Source organism: Ptychodera flava, assembly GCF_041260155.1.
Source record: "Ptychodera flava strain L36383 chromosome 23 unlocalized genomic scaffold, AS_Pfla_20210202 Scaffold_23__1_contigs__length_28996876_pilon, whole genome shotgun sequence".
In the NCBI taxonomy this organism is placed as follows: domain Eukaryota; kingdom Metazoa; phylum Hemichordata; class Enteropneusta; family Ptychoderidae; genus Ptychodera; species Ptychodera flava.
This window is the reverse complement of record NW_027248277.1, coordinates 3,838,327-3,853,316: the sequence shown is the minus strand read 5'-3', so window position 1 is coordinate 3,853,316 and position 14,990 is coordinate 3,838,327. Positions and strand designations below refer to the sequence as shown.

The following is a 14,990-nucleotide window of genomic DNA, read 5'->3' as shown; positions in this document are numbered from 1 at the left end:
ATTGATGGTGTCGAAGGCTTTTTTTTAAAATCGATGAATATTCCAAAGGTGAGAGAACCTTTATCTAGACAGTCGCTAATATCAGTGACTAAGTCTATGAGGGCCAATTTCGTGTTATAACGTTTGCGGAACCCAAACTGTGTCTCAATAAGTATGTGTTTTTCTTCAGATAGCGGATAATTTTTGTTCACAATTGACTCGATAATTTTGCTGAAAGTTGGGAGAATTGAGATGGTCTGTAATTGCTTACATTTTCAGGAGAGCCCTTCTTGTAATTGGAACAACTTTTGCTAACTTTAAATCATTGGGAGGATACCTTGCTGCAAAGAACAATTAATTACGTGGGCAAATGGGTGGGATATAATAGGCGAAGCATGAATAATTAACAGTGGGTGATTATTGTCCGGACCGACAGCTTTACGTGGATCTAGGGTCCTAATTACATTAAAAACATCTTGATCCGTGACAGGGTGAAAGAAAAAAGAATTTTGATAGTTTCCATGGAGGTAGCTAGTAAAGTCACCTGCAGGAGTGATTTGTGAGGCAAGGTTAATACCGACAGTAGAGAAAAAAATATTAAATTCGTTTGCAATATCGAGGCTGTCTGTTACTATTTGTTTTTCCTGTGAAAATATTTTGCGGGGGTGGTATAGTTATTTGTCGAACTATTTAAAATTTCGTTAATCACTTGCCATGTCTTATTTGTATTTCCCTGGCCGACTGTAATTTGTTTGAATAGTAACTTCTTTTTGCTGACTTCAGAAGCCTGCTAAGGATATTTCTGTACGATTTATAAGTTGTTTTGTAACGAGCATTGTTGGGGTTCTTTTTCATTTTGGTAAATAACTTGTATTTCGTGCACACTGATTTAGCAAGGGCTTGAGATTAATTCGTATTTTCACTAGTTAAAAAATGGGTTGATATCAGAACCGTCTTAACAGTAGAAGAATGGCAATACAGGCATAGCATGTATGATAAATACAAGAAACATACGAAAGAATCATCAAATTCAGACAAAACTGCCAAGATGTTTTGTAAAGTTGCAATGACTCGTCAAAGATATCAATATTACTAGTAATGTTAAATGAATTCAAGAAGTGAGAAATGCGATCAATGAACCCTCTCTTTCTAACATCGATTTTTTGGGGAGGTCCCTTCTTCTGGCACTTAACAAAGGTAAATTGAGACGAAAAAAGATACACTACCCGTAGGATTAAAATGTGACAAAAACATCAACTCAGGAATACATAATCAAAAATACCACTACTAAAATGTAAATGTTGAATATTATAAATATTACAGAGTAAGTCATAGTCACAATTACACCATACACTGTTGTCCTTATGGAAGTCATGTTTGACACGTGAATAAACGGAGGAGTTTTTTGATTGATTCAATTCTCATTGCTTGGTGCTTTGAGATAGAATTTCATTTGTCGCTCAAATTCCACCCCCCCCCCTCCCCGTAAAAAACGAATGCTCCCTCACATACACAAACTTCCTTATATCTGAATGTATATTTCATTACATTAAATCATGAATATTGTGTATTACGTTGTGTTTTATTAAGAGCATTCATTGACCATTGTAAGTAGGTCGGCAATATTTCTAATAGCGCCATCAGTGGCCAAGCTGTATGTTCATTTGTAGCTGAATTCATTAATTCTTTGATACAACACAATGGTTTGTTAGCCTTCACTTGTATATTAGAATAAGTCATAGTTATTCTTTAATCTTTTAATTCTCTATTCTATATTCTTTTAGCAAATTTGCAATTTTTCCTAATTATACCTATGTCTGAATTATTCATTTTAATAAATAATTAGATAAATCTTATGAATGTGTATTCAAGTTCTCTGGTGAGACTATATTTCTTGATGTCACTCTCAGAAAGTTTAAAACTCAGCCAAAATGCATAGTTATGCCATGGACGTATCAATGGTAAGGCTAATCCTGTTAAATCCGAAACCTGAAGAGATTCCGAACCTGAATCTGAAGCCGATGAGAACTTTAGAGGTCAAGCAACTTGACCCAAAGGCCGCTCAGTGACTTTCTTCACGTACTTATACAACCTTCCTGCATCATAGCCAGTCAAGAAAACATAGCAATGGATATGACTTCTTCTGCAGCCCTTGTCTATTCTCCAAGAAGTTTAACAAGCACGCTGAAAAATCGAGTGTTTACGGAAGTAAGTCTATTCAATCATAGACCCTCGATCGGGTCTATGATTCAATGCAAGCGTTCGGCGGCACTGTTTGTTATTGCTGCGAATCCGTAGCCTCTGCCACTCGGTAGGTTGGTCATTGGAGTGGTAGGCCAGCAGAACACTTCAAGGAGTGGCAAGGCTCGTTTTCGCAGCAATGTCTGTTACAGCTCTATTATCCCTCTGTGGCCTCTCCGCTAGGCGACTGATGCCGTATGTTGTGGGTTCGAACCCGATTGAAAACTAGCCATATTTCCTACTGACCTACTGATATAACTTGACCTCGGCCGTTCGTACAGTGAGCTAAATTTGCCATGCGATACAAATTTATGCCCCGCTTGGTAATCAGAGCCTGTTAAAGTGAAACAATGGGGTTATAAGTCGGCTGCAATGATGCTGTTCGATTTTTGCCTGGGTATGCGGGTTGGTCGGCAAACCTGGTCTGACCATGGAGCTACATTTGGTAGCTCCATGGTCTGACCATGGAGGTAGTCTCTCTTTCTACCTCCATGGTCTGACAAACCTACCAAAACAAACCTCGAACTTCACTACAACAGTGCAGCTATTATAAAGTGCACAGTTCGATCACTGCCCTTGTGTTATTAAGTGTTATTTTAAGGACATTTGCAAACCTTTTGGTTGTATTAAATATTGAAGTTTGTTGTACATGACACGAGGATGGTTCCAGGCTCCCCGACGAAAAGGTCGAGTCCGGGGGTCGAGAACGCTATTGCATATCTGTATTATGTATTTGCTTCACCACCATCATTCCAATGCAATTTAGGTCGAGCTGATTTTTCAACTCCAGCACTGTGAAGGGACAATTCCGTCTAAAAACTCCACAACCACTGACACATAGCTGGTGCCACAGAGCTATCCCACGCACTGTACCATTATATTTTGTCGCCAGAGTGGTCTGAGGGTGCCATCCACCATCTTGATTTCTGATTTTGAATAACACCGAATTTTTGGGTGGTTAAATTAATTGTTGGTGATTTTGAGAAAATTTGAAAATATATATACGGAAAAAATCCACCTCCAGATACAACGTACAAACACTTTCGAGAAACTGAGAGAGGCATAACACGTCTGCATCATATGAATGAACAATAGGAATTTCAGATGGCTATTAAAATGAAACTCATTACCATGACCACGGAAGTTAGCTTCCGGTCAGTAGTGGTCACATGGCAGCCCTATACACCACTCAATAGCCACAAAATGTTATGATGCAGTAAACAGGGCAGCTCGGGGCATGATACTTGAAAACTACTATTTGAATGCTTCAATCTGACCATTAAGCCATTAGTTTAAAATATTTCCCAGAATTAATCATTAATCCATGCTTGACATTGTACGTAGGGTACCAGTAAGTTTGAGGCCCTGTACATCTCAGTATATCAATGTCTACCGACTGTCTAATCTTTGGTTGTTCAACCATCACAGTCAATATGTGAATTTCTTGAAACTTTCTAGACGTCATCCCAATGACAATGCAGATAATATATAAAGCTTTCTGAAATCAAAGAGTAGAGAATTGTTTTGATACAACTTCAAACTTGCATTTGACAATGATGTGTACATTTATACCACAACTATTCTCTTTAAATCAACCATCCAATCTTATCTACTGTCGTTTTTCTTTAGTGTAAAGATTTACTGGAGAAGTTTGCTTGCAAAGTCTTTGTCATTGTCTCTGAAGATGGGCTGTCATCTCAGTATATTGGAAGTCAAGACTTTGTCAGAGATTTTGTCACAACCGGACTGAAAGTAAAACCATGTGATGTGAATGTCGGACTGTGTCCTACAGCTACTTTTGAAAGTAACGGTACACATACGATAGTTGAACCGTCGACGGATACTTATAACAGGGACAATAGAAATCGTGACATTTTTACAAAGAATGAAGGTGTACTGTTGAAGCAGAATTCCTTCACCGATATCACAAGGGAAACTATTGATTTGCAAAATGATGTCAATATGGCTGACAATTATAGCCAATCAGGAGACAGTGTCATGGTGGAAGAAGATATCAATGTCAATCGACAACAATCAAACATGGATACACAAGTAGCTAAATGGAATGATGGCATAGGAGATATAAATGGATCAAACAATGACAGGAAAACTTGTGATCCAGATACTAACCAACCTATACAGAAATTGGATCATGTGAAGAAACTCTGCAAAACCAGATGGAGTTGGAAGGGGCAGAGTTTTGGGAAAGTTGAAAAGTCAGGAGAGCTGTCAACAAAATAGTCCTATAGGTTAGTTTATTTATCATTTCTATCCGTCATGGAATTTCGTGCACATCGCAATCGCACAGCTGAAAACCACAGCTTGCGGCCAGCAAAGTGTTTTATTGAGTTAATTGGAATCTTTTCAGGTTTCGTGTGAAATGATGGAAATTACAATACTTTTTTCAATCAAACCACTTAAAACAGCAGTGTTCATTTTTATTGGACAAATGTTATATCAACTCACAATGAGATATGCAGAGGTTTGCACAACACTATAACTATCTTGAGCTCATCATCTTATATGGAACAATGTGCAGCAGCTTGGAAGGATATACCGGTAGCTATCAGTAGATCGTAATTATAACTATCGGTAGATTGTAATTATTCATTGCTACTTAAAGAGTCTTAGTGTAAAGCTATTATTAGGCCATTGGTTATTCAGTAGATATTTATTAAAGTCAATATAATTCTGGATGCAGCGTGTTCTCCCTACAGGATCAAGAGGCAGCATGTCGGAAATTTGCATAAAATTTACATAATTAATTTGCATACATTAACATATATTTAAATACATCACACATAAAACAGTCACTGCAAATTGTAGTCATTTAACATGCGTTTTATTTACTTACACACACTGCTGTATGAACATACATATCAGGGAATAAACAATTAGTTACAGGTAGCACCATGAACTGCAATAAATTCATACATGAAAACTGAACGGTCACATCTTGGTTTCTTCAGCAATCCAACTTCAGTTGTAAAAATTCAACTCGTACGCTCATTGCATGGAGAAACGTTTGCGATGAAACATTGCGTCACTTGTTTACGAAATTATACAGAGCAACCACACACGGGCTGTGTAACCCAGCGAGTTTTTGAGCACATGATTACGGTCACGGTCCCAATGAATAGAGGGACTGTTACGGTTTACCATAACATAAAATTCAGACGTATTTACACGAATGATAGTCACCAAAATTTATGAAACCCCTGTCGTTTTAGTAACTTGCCTCCTTAGCGAACCTGAAACGAGACCTGCACTTGAAAACAGCGCGAAACGCTCAAAGCCCACACATCGACCGCCATCTTGGAAATCGCCTGACCTGTTTACGTCACATGGCACTGTAGACATCATTTCGCGACCAAAATGTTAATCCAAACTCATATTTTTAAAAACTTTGCGCGAAATAAAAAAAGATTACAAGAATGCAAAAGAACGATTGTACGGTTAGCCAAAAAAATTGTAAAATTACAGTGACCCCAACATCGAGAAACTAGGTCAAGTCAGCGTAGCGTAATATGACGCACACGTAACGTGTGCAGCCCACGGACTCTACCGTTCTCCTGCTCTGATACTTTCACCGTTTGTCTCAACAACAAGAGCAGAAAAATAATTAAATACAAATGCACATTCGTAATACTGCCATGGAGATTTCATGTAGACTAACTGTCATCAGGTATAGATGCCAAACCTTTTTTGAGGGTCGCAATTTTGACCGATAGCTTTGACCACCAGCATTTTCACGGCGTCGACGTCACTGTAATCCCCCCACGTAACTTGATAAACGGCCATTGACACGGCGCTCGATCAACATGATCAAAGTCGCGGCCACACCGATGTGCCGCTCGGCCGGTGTTTTTCAACACCTTTGTACGTGTCAATTGATTAATGTAAACAGTCAATCAACACGAAAAAGTCTATTCAGGACTAAAAACGATGTTGATAAGGCTAGTTTTGGCAGATGTCCCATGCCAATGAATACACTGAGCCGTCAAGTGGGGCTGTCAATCAAGGGTGTCGGGAAAAATCTGAAGCGTCACGGCATTGTAGCAAGCGTCACGGCGATCAAGGCAAGCGTCACGGAGACGTGATGCTTGAAGGGCCTGGGAGAACACGGATGTAGCTGATTGGCAGATTGTAATATTCACGGCTACTTAAAAAATCTTAGTGTAAAGCTATTATTAAGGCCATTGGTATTTAGTAGATATTTATTATATGTCAATATAATCTGGATATAGCTGATTGGCAGATTGTAATTATTCATTCAATACTTAAAATGTCTTAGGCTAAGGTTATGGTGTAGATAGTTCTCTATTTTCAAGAGATTTATTAATGTCAATATTATTCTGCCAATCAATAAGCTGAAAGCCTTTGAGATGCTGCACATTGATAATGCAAGGCATAAACAAATTGCTTAATACCTTGAATCCTTTTGTTTTTTCTTCATTGGTTCTGTCTATAAACAAGGCTAAAATGATCTTCTACCAACATCTGTTATGTCCATATATGCTATAATATGTCATACATTGGGATGAACTACTTTAATAATACTGGAATTGACAAATACAAAACTGTCATTTTGCTGTGAGTAGACGGCATATTTTACACCAGTTGTGCATTAACCATTCATTCTCTGTGATTTTCTCTCAGCTGCTCTACAGAATGGTGGCGAGAAGGAAAGCTGCTCTCCTGATGCATCAACGTAAACTTAGAATCTAGTTACCATGGAAACAGAGACACAGGAAATGATGAAACGAGTGATGACGACAACTCCATAAGTGATGACACTTATCAAACGGATACTTTGGCCACAAGTTGCAATGTGTCCTCAGTGAGTGGAATTGAAAACCTATGCGTGTGAGAAAGAAATATGAGCGCGCCAAAAAGCCGCCCATGACAGACAAAGAGTTAGAAACCCACAAAGAGAGAATACGAAAAGCCATGATTGGTGATAAATCTTACAGTTGTGAGAAATGTGGTAAGGGTTATAAAACAGAGGAAGGATTGAGTTTACATCTGTCATTGGGCATTTGTGCCAGACAGAAATGTAAGTATTGTGGAATAGACTTTCTACTGAAGGATTGGCAAAATCACATGGTTGATTCTCATGCAGAACAGATACCAGTGTTTCCATGCAGGTATTGTGATCGAATATTCATGAGTTGCTCATCAAGATCAAGACACAAATTCCTTAAACACTCAAATGGTGCATTTGAATGTGACGTGTGCAAGCATGTCTTTTCCAATCGCATTGCGTTAAATAATCACAAAAACACCACATTGAAAGAAAGTTCAAGTGTAGATATTGTGACCTGAGGTTTACAAAACAAGGGATCAAAAGAACTCATGAAAAGCATTCACACAGTAAAGTTTCAGCTGTCTGTACAGAGTGTGGTGAAACGTTTGATACACGAACACATATGTTAAACCATTTGAAGATTGTTCACTTAGAACACAAATTTAGATGTTCCTATTGCGACAAGAAATTTTATAGTAAGACAGATTTGAAAACCCATTTAGAAATCCATGGTGAACTTTCCAGGAAATACACTTGTAAAATATGCAAGAAAATTTTCAACGTCAGATCTGAATATCGCAATCATTGTATTAGGGACTGTGCTAAGCCTGAATATCTTTGTGAAATTTGTGGACGCCAGTTTAAGAGGAGTACTAATTTACGATTGCATGCCTTAACTCATAGTGAACCAACACTCAAATGCGATCTTTGCCCACGTGTTTTTAGGCTAAAACGTACACTAACTTCACATGTTAAGTCTGTACACAGTGATGAAAAACCCTGGCAATGTGATGTATGTGGATATCGATGTAAACTGAGGGAAAATCTATTTAAACACACCAGAATACACAACAGGTAGACCCAGGAATGTTTGTAGCCTGCTCACACTCAATCAAACGTAAAATGTTCACATTTGTCATTGAAAACAATTGATTTGTGATTCTGAATTGCCCCACCTTTATTTTAACTCTAAAGGGAAAAATAAATGTTTCCATTTTTGAGAAAGAAAAGCTGTGAAAGTTTTTCTCGCTCAGAGATCTTTATAATGATCTGCAACGAGTGGAAGACTGGGAAAGGATTGTAAAGAAATGAGAGCTTGAATTAAATGTCTATCCCCAAGGCGCATTCTATGTTAATTCTGTCACGTGACATTTCACTGTTGACAATTTCTAATAATCTCATCATTATTGATGCCTTCAAGCGTGTAATGCTACAATTGTCCAACGGTGCATTTGGTTGTAATTGGTAATTTGATATTAAATTTGAAAAGTATGACTCAACACTGAATGCTAGTATTTCAATACTGTGAATACTAAAATATTTCCCACAGAAACTGAAGTGTGTACATTGTAGAACCATATACGTTTTTGTTTTAGTGTCCTTTTAATATTTTGTAGCCATGATTTTTGTTGTGGTCTTTCTTACAGGCTTCTTATAATGAAAGTTAGCAGAAGTATTTATGTATAGTGTTCAACAATTTTCATTCAATGGCAGGGAACATTATTTTGACAAAACATTAGGCTTGTTTTGACTGACTACATAGACTTCTAAATGTATATTGTTTCAGTAAAAGATTATATTTTAATTTCACAATTCCTTGGTCTTATCTCTTTGACATTATATACATCATTTATTGTGTCCCCAGTCTAAAGGTAAAGCTGCACCCACTCGTCCTCTAAATGCCAATTTGCATGGCGTTCAATTTTCCTTGTGTAACCTGTAATTACTTGGTGACTCTATTCTTAAGTTATTTAGTGTTTTTGTTTCGTAATGTAAGATTTCAAGGTATCTGAAATGAGATAAATGTTTAAAATAAAGTATTCAATAGTTATTGAATGTGATTACGTTGTTTCCTTTGTATTTAATTATGTCATGTACATCAAACCTCAAACTAGTCCTACCAAACTTTAACTGTTTCTGAACTAAATATCTTGAAATGTTCCAGTCTCTCTTTGGAAACACCAGGGTTCCTTAATTTGTATTTAGTATGTACCATAAGTACACCTGATTTCTGCAATCCATATGTTCAGTTTGTTTGTTGTTCGTTCGTTTGTTTGTTTATTCAAGTTTGTGTAAGATTAGGTACTGTTGACTACTTTATTACCGTGTGCACTACACTTCAGAGGAAACACAGCATACTTCGTAGCCGGAGAGGGTTCGCAGAGTATGAGTTCCTACACATAATATGTATTTGCATTGTTTTGTCAATAAGATAAATATTTTAGATCCCAGGCTTTAGATACTCTTCTTAAATGATGATTACAGTTTTAAATAGACAATCCATACAATAACACCAACATCATACATTGTAAATTTTGTTTTCATTTAAAGGGACATTAGCTGTAACTGTTGACAAATTTTTCACTGCACTGTTTCAATGTATCAACTACAGAATTTTACTATAATCCGACCATCATGACAAATGCCTGGTGTCCTTCTTGCCAACACAGTCTGTACATGTGAAATGACCAATATAATTGTTGACAATGTATTCTAGTCCGGACCTGAATACAAAATTTAAACAATAACAATGCAGATTATACTCATATATTTATGAGCTAAATATTAGGAATTTCTCCATGGTTCAGGGATTCAAACCAGAAACTGCAGATGATACACAGAAACAAACAAAATAGAAAACGACCAAAGGTACAGATCTTTAATGAAAGGCTACATGTTTGTATTTTACGATTTTGTATTAAAAGTAAGTGTACAATCCATAAACATGTGTCATATAAACCATATTTATACTCCACCGAGCTCGTTCAACAAATTTATTTTCTGCATAAACATAAACATGCCAAGATTCCCCGGCACAAGCGCTGTAGGTTCAAAATCATTTCCATATGAAAAGATACCTTACTTGAGGTGTGAACTGACTGTCATCGGTGATTGCTCTGCAAATATCACGCGTTGTGTAATATTTACAAACATTGTGATCTTTTGTTCTACTAGATCGGTAGTTTATTTACTCTCTGGGGAGTCATAAACCATTAATTCGGTAACGTGGAAATTTTCCGCGTTCAGGGGATTAGCCTAGATACATGGTTTGTGCCGGCGAATCCTCTCATGAAAAATCTAAGAACGAAATATACAGCTGAAAATTTAGTCAAACCTCTGTAACAGTATCTTCTTCGATAATGACATATTTATCCACCCTTCAACCAAATTCTTGGTCACGGTCCCTGCCACAGTCAGAGTTTGCCACAAACACAAGATGATGGCATCCCTGCAATTTGCTTTGTCGTGCTTTGTGTCAACATAATTATCATTGTCAAAATAATTTGTCGATTTGCTTCGCCCAGAGCACTCTATGCAACTTTATACTTCTTTCTTTTTTAATCAAATAAATCTTTATCAACCATTATGCTAATTTCCGGATGCATATTTCACCACACTATATCATAAATGTCACAGAGTTGTTTTCCGACGGAGTATTGATCCAAAGTGAGGAGATCAGCGATATCTAATAGCGCCACCAGTGACTAAATGTGTCTTCAAATAGGCTTGGCTACAGTTACACACGGTTTCGCAATTGAGTTCGGATCCAACTAGACTACAGGTATTTACTATCAACTTATTTGTAAATTTACGGACCTTGTCAAGTATGCTGCCACGGAAGTACCTAGCGGACTTTACTATTATTGTTAGGGGTGTCCAAAAGGTGTCAGGGCCTGAATTTAGCCGTAAGACAACATTTAGCCAATTATAACTATGTACAAGTTCAATTAGACATAAATTTTGTCTTCTCAACACTCTGAACTAAGTTCAGCAATGGACTATTTCAAGAAATCCTGCATGGAAACAGGTTAATTATAGTTGTTAAAACTTTCCTCTGTTCATGCACATTGTACAGGTGCTGTAATAGAATGTGTGAAGAAAAGGTGCCAAAATGAATAGGTATAATTCACGGCAAAAAGGGGATCTGTTCGACTACAAAAGTTGTTGTAGAATGTGTGAAGTGGTTAGTTTATTTCGAAGAATTGTACATGTCCCAAGACGTAAAATATCATGCCGAATTTATCATCTTAGTAAGCGGATTAGGGAAAACATGAAGTGAAGTACACTGTAAGCTGTAGTGTCGTAACTCGTTCGTGATTTTGTTGCTGTACGAATAAAACATTTCAAAGGTATTTCCGTCGTCTGCTCGTATTTTCGTTCCTGGCTTGCCTAAATTAAATTCTGTTGCGAGTGTAATAGTATTGACCCCCCGGGAAGATATTCAGTCACACGAACGGGATCATTTCACCAGACCTTTAACTTCCTTTAACAACCTAAGTGAAAGCTTGACTTCCCTAGATCTTACATTGTATCTGAAACCCTCACCGCACCGGTGCCACCAGACACGGCCATTACCTGTGAATCTCACTGACAGGTAAGCTTACAAATCGGAAATATTATGTGCGCCCTCAACCTTGTCTGTCGCGAGTATTTTCAGTGCGGTTGGATTTTTGCGGCTCATTTACGGCTGTAAACGATGTAATTTGCCGCCCATATACTTAAGCTCCTCAACAGGAAACTTGTCGTAAAGCGGTTCTATCATGATGTACTGTCAACCGGTATCTTACATGTAATCTTCAGCAGCGTAGATTACATAAAAACACTGCACCGCCATGGGACCGCGGCCGTGAACGATGACAGGTGTCGGCAAATGATACAATTTTTCAACACGTTCGTGTTTGTATGTTTTTGGTATAGGCTTAACTGTACTTGTGCCTGCTAAGTGCAATGCCCATGAAGTGACTGCAAACAACAGAATTTTGACCATAATCATAATGACGTTTTGGATTGCCTTATTCGCTCAGCTGTTTTATATGTACATATACCAACGAAGGTCATGCATACCAGCGAAGGTCACGCGTCGCTGTGAGTAGTTCGGTTACATTGAAAATAAAATTCGTCTTTTCACTAGTTTAAAAATGGGTTCATATCAGTACCGTCTGAACAATAGAAGAATGGCAATACAGGCATAGCATGTATTAAATGCAAGAAACATACGAAAGAATCAACAAATTCAGACAAAACAGCCAATATGTTTGTTTTATACTGAGCAGATGGGCAGAAGTAAATTTTCTAGCTCACTGTAATTGTATTGTATGTTACTATTAGGGACTGGACACAAAATTACAGGGGGGGGGGTGGGCCGGTGTTTTTTGGGGGTGGGTCGCCATTTTCCGCGCAAGCATTTTTGAAGGGTCATAAAATTTTGTGCAAGCCTATGGGGGAGGGTCACCTTTTTCATGCATCAAAGCTGAAATTGCATGTGCACGTTATGGAATACTGAAAAAAGAAAAAATACCTCCTGGCACTTTCATTTTCTGCCATTACCATTTTCGGCGCGCCCTTCGGGCGCAAATTTCAGGTATAAAAACAATGTATTGATGATCCAAGCAGCCACATTGATTTAAGTTGTCATGATTTCTACTTATTCAACACTATTGTGCATAACTGTCCCCTATAATGACTCTTTCAATAACAATTGGGAGATTACTTATTTGACATCATTCTCCCATTGACAATACATTGGGTATAGGTCGGTGTCAAACGTTCATGTCGCTGTATGTACATTTTTTAATTTTTGAGGACATTGACAGAATACAAACTGTTCAGAATAGTGCATAGTGTCATCAATAACAACTGGAAGCTTCAGGTCGAACAACTTTTGAATAACAATTTAGGATCAGATAACCTATGAGTTATTTGTAGTTTCCTCATAGCCTACAATGTATAGTGAATCAACATTTTGGTGAAATTCCAAAATCAAATTTCTTGCACAACCATTGACTTGAAACCACTCTAGTCTAATCATGAATATTAATACTAATAATTAGGTGTACATAAATGCACAGGTTACCAAGTTTTGTATTGGAAAAAATTATTCATAGTTTCATCATAGACTGCCATGTATAGTGAATGGACATTTCAGTGAAATTCCAAAATCAAATTTCTTGCACACCCATTGACTTGAAACTACTCTAGTCTAATCATGAACATTAATACCAATAATCAAGTGTACATAAATGCACAGATTTTCCTATTTTTGTATTGGAAAAAAATTATTCATAGTTTCATCATAGACTGCCATGTATAGTGAATCGACATTTAAGTGATATGCCAAAATCAAATTTCTTGCACAACCATTGACTTGAAACCACTCTAGTCTAATCATGAACATTAGTACCAATAATTGAGTGTACATAAATGCACAGATTTACCTATTTTTGTATTGGAAAAAAATTATTCATAGGGTTTCACCATAGACTGCCATGTAAAGTGAATCAACATTTCGGTGAAATTCCAAAATCAAATTTCTTGCACACACATGGACTTGTAACCACTCTAGTCTAATCAAGAACATAAATATCAATAATCAAGCATACATAAATACACAGATTTGCCAAGTTTTGTATTTAAAAAAAATTATTCATAGTTTCTTCATAGACTACAATGTATAATGGATCCACATTTCATGCGAATTCCAAAAACAAAGTTATTGTACACAGATGCACGTGTTACCACCCTCTTCTAATCAAGCACAATTATGTCAATTATTCAGGGTCATATATACACAAATAGTGCATATTTTTAATTCTGAAAATTTTTTTTTACAGTTTTGTCATAGACTCCCATGTATAGTGGATCAACATTTTATGCGAAATTCCAAAAACAAAGTTATTGTACACAGATGCACATTTTACCACCCTCTTCTAATCAAGCACAATTATGTCAATTATTCAGGGTCCATATATGCACAAATAGTGCAAATTTTAATTCTGAAAATTTTTGACAGTTTTGTATAGACTCCCATGTATAGTTTTGTCATAGACTCCCATGTATAGTGGATCAACATTTTGAGAGAAATTCCAAAATCAAATATCTTGTTCACATGTGCACTTGTAAACAACCCATGCTAATCAAGTATACTATATCATTATTAAACATCTGTATATGAACAGATATAGCTAGTTTTATACTGGAAAATACACGTTCGTAGTTTTCTTATAGTCAACTACATGTATAGTGAATCAACATTATCGATAAAATCTAAAAATAACATTTTTTGTACAGGCATGCACTTTTTACCTGCCACTTCAAGCAAAGTACATTTACATGAATTATCACACACATATGATTTGATATTTTTTGGACAACGCGTTATATCGGCCACATTTTGCCTTCCTTTCGGGAGGGCGACTTAAAAAGTATAGCAAGTCAGAAGGGGGTCTTTAACACATTGCGGGTTTTTTTGGGGGTATTGAGTAACAGGGGAGGGTCACTTATTTTCATGCACGGATAAGGGGGAGGGTCACTAATTTTTGTGCATGAACTTTTGAAGGGTCACTATTTTTTACGCAGCGGTTTTTCGAAAAAACCGGCCCACCCCCCCCTGTAATTTATGTCCAGTCCCTTATACTGTGCGTTTAGGTTGTGCTGTTGAAACATGTATTATAACGAATTTGTAGATTCTCCCACAGTGATCTCGTCAACTGAAATGTTATTTTCTTTATCCCTGTTGTGTCGTAAATAATCCCCTATAAAATTCACATACACAAACTTCCTTATATCTGAATGTATATTTCATTACATTAAATCATGAATTACATTGTGTTTTATTAAGAGCATTGACCATTGTAAGTAGGTCGGCAATATCTCTAATAGCGCCATCAGTGGCCAAGCTGTATGTTCATTTGTAGCTGAATTAATTAATTCTTTGATACAACACAATGGTTTGTAAATTAAAGAC

At 37.0% G+C, this 14,990-nt stretch overlaps 1 protein-coding gene across 1 annotated transcript; it reads left to right on the top strand.

Moving 5' to 3' along the window:
- The first annotated feature begins 2,010 nt into the window (after nucleotides 1-2,010).
- On the top strand, nucleotides 2,011-9,086 carry LOC139123967 (uncharacterized). Its single transcript, XM_070690113.1, has 3 exons — nucleotides 2,011-2,187; nucleotides 3,850-4,469; nucleotides 6,880-9,086. The coding sequence occupies exons 1-2, from the start codon at nucleotides 2,107-2,109 to the stop codon at nucleotides 4,459-4,461; spliced, it is 693 nt and encodes a 230-aa protein (XP_070546214.1). The 5' UTR covers nucleotides 2,011-2,106; the 3' UTR covers nucleotides 4,462-4,469; nucleotides 6,880-9,086.
- The last annotated feature ends 5,904 nt before the right edge of the window (nucleotides 9,087-14,990 follow it).

Bases quoted from the DNA above. Each gene is read 5' to 3' on its own strand.
- LOC139123967 (XM_070690113.1), top strand. From the start codon at position 2,107: ATGGATATGACTTCTTCTGCAGCCCTTGTCTATTCTCCAAGAAGTTTA. The intron at 2,188-3,849 runs GTAAGTCTATTC...GTTTTTCTTTAG, and splicing joins AAAATCGAGTGTTTACGGAA to TGTAAAGATTTACTGGAGAA.